The 9,634-nt window shown below is 46.0% G+C and overlaps 1 protein-coding gene across 6 annotated transcripts in view; it reads right to left on the bottom strand.

Annotated features, from left to right (window-relative positions):
• Positions 1-1,281: 1,281 nt before the first annotated feature.
• The window catches only part of sptbn2 (spectrin, beta, non-erythrocytic 2), a 30,124-nt gene continuing 21,771 nt past the window's right edge, over positions 1,282-9,634 (bottom strand). For 3 of the 6 annotated variants that reach the window (XM_086130452.1, XM_086130450.1, XM_086130451.1), the window contains 20 exons: positions 9,265-9,467; positions 9,106-9,196; positions 8,867-9,013; positions 8,507-8,770; positions 8,169-8,393; positions 7,994-8,083; positions 7,525-7,803; positions 7,302-7,432; positions 6,999-7,203; positions 6,537-6,911; positions 6,220-6,464; positions 6,000-6,138; positions 5,846-5,930; positions 5,527-5,723; positions 5,288-5,415; positions 5,115-5,190; positions 3,693-3,865; positions 3,436-3,609; positions 3,232-3,274; positions 1,282-3,147 (listed from right to left, as the gene is read on the bottom strand). In XM_086130452.1, coding sequence (XP_085986578.1) covers positions 2,926-3,147; positions 3,232-3,274; positions 3,436-3,609; positions 3,693-3,865; positions 5,115-5,190; positions 5,288-5,415; positions 5,527-5,723; positions 5,846-5,930; positions 6,000-6,138; positions 6,220-6,464; positions 6,537-6,911; positions 6,999-7,203; positions 7,302-7,432; positions 7,525-7,803; positions 7,994-8,083; positions 8,169-8,393; positions 8,507-8,770; positions 8,867-9,013; positions 9,106-9,196; positions 9,265-9,467 — 3,492 coding nt within the window. In that variant the 3' untranslated portion in view covers positions 1,282-2,925. Of the gene's footprint in view, positions 3,148-3,231; positions 3,275-3,435; positions 3,610-3,692; positions 3,866-4,519; positions 4,598-5,114; positions 5,191-5,287; positions 5,416-5,526; positions 5,724-5,845; positions 5,931-5,999; positions 6,139-6,219; positions 6,465-6,536; positions 6,912-6,998; positions 7,204-7,301; positions 7,433-7,524; positions 7,804-7,993; positions 8,084-8,168; positions 8,394-8,506; positions 8,771-8,866; positions 9,014-9,105; positions 9,197-9,264; positions 9,468-9,634 lie in introns of all 6 variants that reach the window. The other 3 variants (XM_086130447.1, XM_086130449.1, XM_086130448.1) reach the window with 2 other exon arrangements.

Genomic DNA, 9,634 nt, shown 5'->3' with positions numbered 1-9,634 from the left:
TGGTGTGTGGCCACATGTGGATACACGTTAAATGTAACTTCTGCTCTCACGGAAGAACGTTTGTTCTGTCCGTCATTATATGTTATTGGTACAGAAAGATGAACATAGATGCATCATTTGTAGAACTTGGACTGTTAAACTGAGCTGCACAGTAATTTAGCAAAAATACACAAGTTCATAATTTACTCCCCAAAAAGCAGCACATTTTTGATTAAACCAGATTTTATTATTCCTAATATTGTAGCTGGAGATACAGAAGTCAACAAACATTTCTGGAATTGTAATGAAAATGTTCCACGGCACACTGACACCATGTGGAAGAGTCTGCGATTACAGACATGTACCTGAAAAATGGACAGCATTTATACTTTTTTTTTTTGCTTTTTTTTTCAACGCATTAGTAACAGGAGTCGTAATAGTAACAACAGTAGCAATAATGATCATAATAGCAATTAATAATAGTAGTGTTATTAACTACAGAGGAAGAAAACGGACATTGTCAAAAGCAAAGTGAAAATGTAAAGTTTCATCCAATGCCGCAAGACAAAACCACCGGATGAAAAAAATGACCAGTTTCCAACTAGACTGCAAATACCCTCCCACTTTTTACAAAAAAGAAATCACCCCCATTCAGTGCATTTCGCCCCCATTTCTATAAAACAGTTCACACATCAAATCATTCAGAACTTTTATTTTTGCGAGTGCTCTGGCAGCCAACCAACTTTTCGTTCTTGTCAAAAGGTCCTCTGAGGAGAATTGCACACGCTTCAAGCACGCAGTGCAGTTTTGTGAGAGAGCACTTATGTTTGTTTGATTTTTTTTTTTTTTTTTTTGCTTCCGTGACCAATTTGGCCCAACTGAAATGGATTGATTTACATTCAAAATGAGATGAAGTCATACAATACTGTTGCCTGACCTTTCACCTTAGGACTCATTTGGAATCATTGTGCTCAACGTAACAGTGCCAATGGTCACTTGTTTATGCATTGTTAACCTTTGTAACTTGGCTTCCTCAGACTGTGGGCCAAAGTGGATGTTTGGTCACCCTGTACTCGGATTGGAGCGATGGTTCCACATTCATTTGGAACTACAAAATAAGGCCAAGCGTGACAGTTCAAACCAGCGCAACCATAATGTAGGTTTACATCTCTCTCTGTCAGTGTCATTGTGATCAGCAAGTATCCGGATTACCTGTAACAAAACCAAACCTCAGTTTTGGATTGTTATCAAGTTACCTCTACGTGAATTTTGGCAGTCAGAAAAGGCAAATTGACACGTGGATGAAAGTGACAATTATCAATATGTATTTTGAGACAACAGCTCTATTATATCATTGAATACGTACAGTAGTTGGAAGATTCTATGAGAATGTTTTTTCCATAGACTTGGCTACCTTATTTCTAGTGATTGGAGACGCCAATTACGCATCACATTGTTCTCCCACGCTGATAATGAAACAATCACGTTCTTGTCGTGAATTCACATAGATGGGTTGATGGTGGTACACAAAAGATAAACCTACAGTATAATCATGCCACAAAGCACAAATATCATTTGAGAAGATTCAAAACGTGTCTCTATTTGACAAGACCTTGATGTTTGAGCGCACCATTGGGCCTATTGTACCTACATATAGAGTCCATAGCCCAGTTTGATCATATTGGAATTTTTTTTTTTTAAATCTCCATACTGTGAAAGCTTATATCGTGAAAGTATTTGAATGGAGGGTAGGTAGGTTTGAGTACAGGGGTGAGGGGTATCTTTTCAAGTAAAGCGGCACTTCCCTACATCAAAGCCACACCAGCTGTGATTGGACATGTGCTGCCATCCATCGACGTCTGCCACACCAAATGTGCTTCGGCCCCCAAATGCCAGAGTGATGATTGAAACAAAAAAGAAAAAAGAAAAACTCCTTGGACATGTCAGTTTAAAAAAAAAGCGCAGAGGTAAAGAAAAAGCATTTATCAGCAGAAAAGAATTCCAGTAATATTTTGTATCCGTGTTTCATTTTCATCTCCATTTGAGTACCAAAAAGTAGCATCCGTCAGGCCGTTGTCTGATGAGGAGTAATATTGACGTGCAAAATCCACATCACCACAGCTCACGCTCACGCACACACGCACTACAAAAACTAATTTTCTCTGCTTTGTACAGACAAAAGAAAAAAAAAACTCATACAGACAAAAAAAAAAAGAACTCACAAATCAAGCAGAAAAGATCACTGCAATGATAAATTCTGGCAAATTTAGCAATACAAAAAAAGCTTATTTCATATATAAATTTCCTAATTGAGTTTGTGTTCACTTACTGTAGACTGCTAAAATTAAATGACCTTTATTAAAATAAAAAAAACTCAAGTACCGTCATTCCTAAAACAAATATTATCATAATACATACAAGGATAAACCCAACATTCTCCACTACTTTTTACTTTGTTTCTCTCCACGACATGGATAATCAAATCAATTGTTTTCTTCAAACCAGCAATAACAAAAGATAAATAATCATCAGAACAGCATTAATATTGGTCAGGTTAATAACATCAAGCTCAAAAGCAGAACAAAGGGTCTGAGGTGACTGCGTCAAATGAGAAGAAGAGCTTCCAGCAATTGGGGCGTCACAACGGCGGCAACGCAATGCAGGCCGACCAAATCTGCGGACAGGAGATAAACGGGACGCCCCTTTTCCTCTCTTCAAACATTAGTTCTGTTAATTATTGTGGGTGGTGTCTCTGGGTGAGGGCTTCCGTGTTTGAGATGCACTTAGTCGGCGAACCAAAAAGAAAGTGACAGATAAAACCGGAGGGGGAGAAAAAAAAAGTACAATTTCTGTAGCTGTCGAAATACAGCGCGCCTCTGAGCTGCGCCGAGACCAGTGTGTCGTTCAGTTTGTGGGTCGCTTCCATCCATGATTTTGACCAAAGTCCTATTTTTTCTTGCCAAAGAAGCTGAACCTCTTCTCCCGATCTTTATCTTTACCGTCTTTGTTGCGCATGGTCACTCCTGCGGTGTCGACCGAGCCGGGCGAGACGGGCGAGATGGGGGGCATGGTCATGGCGCGGCTGAGGACCCGCGGACTTCCAGGCGAGTCTCCTGATCCCGATGGAATGGAAGTGAGGATGGAGCGGATCCAGGAGCTCATTTCCGCCTTGAAGTGGACAAAAGGAAATTTGGAATCAACCAATTCACAGCAGAAATGCAACACATTTACAAAGTCTTTATTGTTTATCACCTCATCCTTTGCTTGGAACAAGTACTCTTTTCCATCTCCTAGCCTGGAAGCAGAGCATTCACATGGTCAGTTGACCCAAAAGTCACACAGTATTTTCTCTATTTTATTTTTATTTTTTTGGTCAGGGGTTTTTGAGAAATCAATTTTAAAAGGCTAATATTTGAGTCAACACAGTAATACGGCAAAAACTAGTTTGACACTCACCGGAGCTTGAATACATGTTTCCTCTTCTTATAGTCATGTGCGATCTCGCAAACTGCCTCGCCAAGGCTGATGGGGACCTCTCCGTGGTATGGAATCCCATTAGCAGCACTCTTGCCATCTTTGTAGAAACCCAGACTTCCTTTTCTTAGGACGCAGTATACGTTCTGCCATGATCTGTGTGATTATATAAAAGCAATTAGAATCGTGTTGATGAACACATAAAAAAAAAGGAAAAAAAAAGATGAGTTTATTATTACCTGGTAGCTGCCTTCTTGCTGTGCGACTCCATCTCTTGTTTTCGACAAAGTATGCCCTCCATGGCGTCCGGGTCGGCGTCGGCTCCACCTCGGCCCGGTAACGTGGCCGACGGATCGAGGCGTGAGGAGGCCAAGCCGCTGTCTCGACCCGGTCCGTTTTCCGATTCCGAGCCCTGTGGTTCAGAGCGGAACATGAGTGGAGGTGCAGGTGGACAAGGCGAAGGCTGATGGAGGACGAGAGCAGCTAAGCAGCCGGGGTGGGAAAGCTCGAATGACAGTCGCTGTATATCATTTTGTCAGTTCAGCGGGTTCGCATAATGACACATTGTCGCAGAGACACACAATTACACTACAGCTGCACTTCCTGAAAGCTTTTGTGGCACACCTGTCATAAATACCTCAGACATTATACAGCTTGAATTATATAGATATTGCACCTACAGAATCTAGTTGTCATTTCTGTATCTTTTATTGAGTGTATGCTGATCAGACGATGTATCGGGGGTGGCGGGGGGGGGGGGGGGGGCTAGCGCAACTGTCACGTACGGGGAAGGACGACAACAAACTACACATAAATTCAACAAACACAACTCGACATTCACTCGTGTCCTGGTCAAGATGAGCACATAAATGTATCAGCGTACTTGAGCCATGAACAGCACGTGTGCATGAATCTGCATGATGCCTTGGAGCGCAGCTGCCAACCAGAGGCCGTGACAAAAATGATCTTACATGATAAAGCGATGGTTGTGACAAAGCGCAATGGTGCTGCAGTTGACCAGGGGCTGAGCGGAAGGCTACAAAGCTGACCAAATCTTGGTACTCACACGCTGAGGCTGCTTTGGTTTACACACACGCTTAGCCTCTGATTTCGATCCCACTGACAATGATAGCGATAGCGACTGCTGGTAAAAACGCAACAGGACATTGTTAAATCATGTCAACTATAAAAGCCTTTCTTTACTCATAAAACAACACTCGTTGAGTCTTCGAGTCATCTCATCTCATGAGCAGTCAGTTTGGATTAAACATGGATGTCCGCTGGAGCTAAACATAGATCATGATGATGATGATGTAAGTGCCACCCTGCATATAACAATGTCGTGATCTGACAAGGGACAATGTTGATAAGTCAACACGCACATCACAAACAGTACAGTTATATATTTGTTTCAATGGGGCACTCAGAATCTCGTCTTATTTTGGAATACAAATGAAGCACAGGCATTAGTGACAAGACCTTTTTTGATTGAAAATGTCCTATTTCTGATTGCTTGCTAGTTATAAAGCACATCAGTGTTGTCATCTCATTGCAACGAGGATAAACTATTATCTCATTGAAAAACTGAATTTGAATAGGCATTAGTCTAGATCCACGACCATGATTTGGAAAAAAATAAATCAATAAATATAATCTCTTACCTGTGATGTGTCATTGTCACTGTGCACTCCGTTCACGGACACCGACTGATTCAGTGTTGTCTGGTCTAGACTGGTTCTGTGTTTGATTAAGAGATAAGGCGCATGATCAAAAGCAATGTTGACAGTGTTAACCCACAAGCTTTACATTTGATAAAAATCAACCTTTTGCTTACCTGGCAGCAGAGTCATGCACTTGACTTTCTGCCTCCGACTGCACCACTTCCTCTACGGGGGCCGGTGTGGGGGGCCGCCGTGCCCTCTCCTCCTCCGCTCGCCTCCTCTGAATTTCCTGCTCCTCCAGCTGAAAAAAAAAAATAGACACTCAGTTGCCATTTCTAAACTGGAGCCCTCATGCCCGAGGAATTAAGAGTGATTCTTCTTTCACAATTTCATTTGAATGCAGTCGACTCACTGTCGTAAGTTTCTCCAACTGGACAAAACGCTCTTCCCAGGAAGCAGCGAGCTTCTCAAAAGCCTCGTGGCGCTTGATTAAACTTTCCACCTCGTCGACATTGGAGCCGAGGTCTGCCGTCCGCACAAGAGGCTCTTGCCCGGCCAACCACGACTCCGCGACGTAGGCATCGCGTCCAAACTGCAATACCTCTAGCACTGCAAGGCGAGGGAAGGAGAGAAATATCCAGTGTTACGTTTGTACGATGCCATATGATCCGCTAACTGAAGCAAATGCCACATGCAATGTGCTCTCTCGTAAACAAGATGAGGATACATACTAATTTGTAAATAGTCCATCTTGTCCTGCCACTTTTTGTGGATCTTGTCTCTCTTTTCTTTCAACTGAGAGAGCTTTTCCCGGATCTGAAAATGAAGCTGTGATGAGCAATGACATGGTCGTAACTTTTATTGTCGCGGCAAGAGAATAATGACCTCATCGGTGGCATAGTGGTTATTGTTGACCAGCGCGTTGCCCATGTCAATACAGGCCGTGAAGCTGTCCGCTCGGGTCTCAATCTCCGCTTTGATGTCTTGATGATTGGCGATGACCAGGCCCGCTGAGGAGACATCCCTGCAACGACATCATGAGAAAGTAAGTTACAAGCTGCTCGGGGGCAAAAGTGTTTGCCCCCGAGCATGATCATGCACTCACCTGGGGCTATCGTGCGCATCAATCTGCAGGTTGACCCCATCCATCCAGAGCATGAGGTCGCGCACCATGTTGAAGAAGCGGAACTTTTCCACCGTGTCGAGCAGGAGCGCCCTGCGGGACTCGCCGGCCTTGAGAAGACCCTCCCAGGCAGAGCTCACAGCATGTTCGCTGCGGTTAATATCATCAGCTTTCTCTCCGGCGTAGGCCTTTTGCAGCCGTGCGGCATCGTCTTGCACCTGGTTCACCTTTGGGCGGATGATCGAGAGATTAATTCTTCCAGATGAATCTCCATCGGAGGCATTTTCTCAGCACATTACCTGCCCGCTGAGGGCCTGAATGTCGTTTTCAAAAGTATTGTGCTGTCTGTGTAGATGCTGGACAGTGTTCAGATCTCGGCCAAGGTCAGACGGCAGCGCCTCCCGCTTCTCCTTCACGCGGCCAAGAACCTCCATGGCATCCTGATGGAAGCGGTGCAGCTCATAGGAGGCCGCTAACATCTGCGTGCGCGTGTCAATCAGTTCCAGCAGGTCGGCCCAGGCCTCGTTGAGGCCGTCCTTCCACTCGGCCACGCTGGCGTTCTCCGGGTGACCCGACTCAATCAGGTCGTCCGCCAGCGCGTTGACGCCGTCGACGCGCTCTTGGCCAATTGTGCTCGTGTCACGAGCAAACTCGCGGAACTTGTCCCTCAGCATCTGCGCAAAGAAAAACAAATGAGATTCCGCTTCATTTCCCGTGGCGCCGTAATCATCGGGATGCGCCGGGGGCGCAATACGACTTACAGTGACATGCTCGTAGTCCTGTCCTAGTTCGTGGGAGCCGGCAACCACCTCCCTTTCTGCGATCCACTGCTCCAAATCATCCACCTCCCGCTTTAACTGGGTCAGACGAAGTCTCTCTTGAAGCCTCCCGCGGCGCTCCTCCGCGAGGTCTTTCAAGCCAGCGTACAACTTGTCGACTTGTGCTTGTCGTAAGGTGATTCGGTCACTGTCAAATTGAACATACCGCCATGCCAATCAGCCGTCGGGAATGTACTCCGCTCCTCATATACAGCTGTGAAACAACATGTGACGGCATTCTCCAACCTCTCTGGATGTTCACTGGTGACCATGAATCGGCTGCTGTTGGCTAGCTGGTGAATGGTCTGGGCGTAGTCTTCAAGTGCCTGTTCCAGAGTCTGGTGCTTTTTAACCATCACGAGAGCACTCTGCTCATCCTGAGAGGCAAACGGTTGGGGTGACTTTACAAAGGAGGTCATGGGGCAAGCGGCAATCGGTCCAATTCTCTGTCCGATTCGTCTTGGTTTACCTTTGCCTTTTCTTCCGACATCATGTGCAACTCCTGCTCTCCCATCCAGGCCTCTGCCTCCGCCGCGTCAGCGTAGAACTGCTGGGCTCGATTGGCCTCCACCAGACGAGCGTGGCGTTTGTCGGTCTCCGCAATCAGCTGGTCCCAGAGTTCTTTCAGCTCGACAAGTCGCTCCTCTAGGACAGACTGTCGCTCCCCATCGACCTGGCTTTGCGTCTTGCCTCGTTTGTGGATGTCATCGATGCGGGGTTGATGTCCCTGGATCTCCTTTTGCAGCGTCTGATTCAGAAACAAAAAGGACACCATCGGATTGGAGCCGTTTGCGTGGATCATGGGCGCTGCTCGGATTACAGTCGCGGTCAGAAAATCTCTTTCGAAACAACCTCCATCTTCCTGCATCATAGGAAAAATAAATAAATCATGCGATCATCATCTCTTCCAAAAACTTCAAAGGCTGAAGTCAAAATACCTGGTTCTTCTTGATAAGTAGCTGCACTGTCGGAAGATCCTTTCCATGGTCCGTGGAGGCCGCCAAGGGCATCCGTTCTTTCACCCACAACTTTAGGAATAAGATTTAAGACAATTATGGATGAGGAAGCCAAAACATAAATACACTTATGAATAAAAAATTAAAAAAAACTCACGATTTCATCTTCCAGGTCTCTGTTGAACTGGTGTGCCTCTTTGGAGGCAAGTAGCCGCTGTCTCCTCAGTCTAAGCGGCTCCTGAAGGCTGGAAAAGCTGTCGGTGACGCGCCTTTGCTGACCGTCCACCTCAGCCAATCCAGCGTCTTCCTGAGACAAAGCCAAAGCTTGGGACTGCAGTGACTGCACCTCCTTCTCCCTGACCTCCATCTGGTGTTCCAGCATCTATAACAGGCAGAAAAAAGAAAAAAAAAAGGGGGCGTGAGACATCAGTCGTTTAACCGACACGAGCAGCATGATTTGTCACCGGCGGGGAAGACGTCGCCGCGGTGGCCGACCTGATGCTTCTTGAGCAGGATGTTGACGCTGGTCAAATCCTTGCCATAATCGTCACTGTGCAGCTGACCCTCGAGGTTCTTCACCCAGCCGTCCAGAGCGCAGCAGCTTTGTGTAAACAGCTCTGCTCGATTGGCATCAAACAAGCATTGGGCTTTGGTGCGGGTGGTGCCCTCCAACTCCTCCCACTGACGCTGCAAGTCCTCCAGGGTTTGCTGAACAACAGGTTTCAGCTCTGGCTTCTCTGCCACAAGAGCCTGGCCCTCCTGTTAGGAGACCGAAAAGCAGGCGGGACAGTTATTCTTCGTTTCATTTCCGTGCGTAGTTTCAGATGGAAAGGGGGGGGGGGGGGGTTGTCACACCTTATCGATTTTGTCTAGCCAGTCTTTGTTCGAGGCCAGCTCTGCCATGAAGGCCTGGTGCTTTTGCCACTTGCTGTGAAGATTTCGAGCCTCGTCATATGACATGTCCTGAGCCGTCAGCATCTTCTCATTAATCCATAATGTGAGCTACGGGAAAAAAAAAACCCAAAAAAATGATCATGTGTCGAACAAAACAGCTGAATACTTTGAGACTTTTTCTAATGATGTGCTGTTCATACCTCCTGTCCGTCTTGGAGGAAGTGCTGCAGTTCCCGGTTGTCCTTAAGTTTTGCCAGCAACTCATTGGCGGCGTTCTTATTCTTGAGGTGCCTGGTCGAAGCGAACGAGGAAGTTAAAAATTGAGCGGAAAATGGTGTCTCTTTTCAATATGCTCCAACCTTTCCTGAATAGAATCCACTTTCTCTTGGATCTTATCCGAGTTTGCGTTGCCATCGTTAATGAGGCGCCGTCCCGCCTCCACAACACCGGTTATCTTCTCCTCGCTGGCCTCGGTGGTGGTGAGGAAATCTTCATATTTTTTAATGGCCTCTTCCGCTCCCTGAAGACTTGTCGGCATCTCCGTGTGGGATAATACATACTCCTAACAAAAGAGAGGAAAGGAATGTTCGGAGCTCAATTCACAACTCTAACCTAATTCTTGACAAGGCCTTTCGCACAAAATCAGTCAAACGTAGGGCGATGTTCCCGAAATAATTTTCGAAAAAGGATGTTTCGAAGGCGTTTCTAAGCAACGCCGCCGTCCTCTTT

The sequence above is a fragment of the Hippocampus guttulatus genome, chromosome 15 (assembly GCF_054856545.1).
Source record: "Hippocampus guttulatus isolate MCC_2025c chromosome 15, RoL_Hgut_1.0, whole genome shotgun sequence".
NCBI lineage: Eukaryota > Metazoa > Chordata > Actinopteri > Syngnathiformes > Syngnathidae > Hippocampus > Hippocampus guttulatus.
This window is presented reverse-complemented; position numbering and strand designations above follow the sequence as displayed.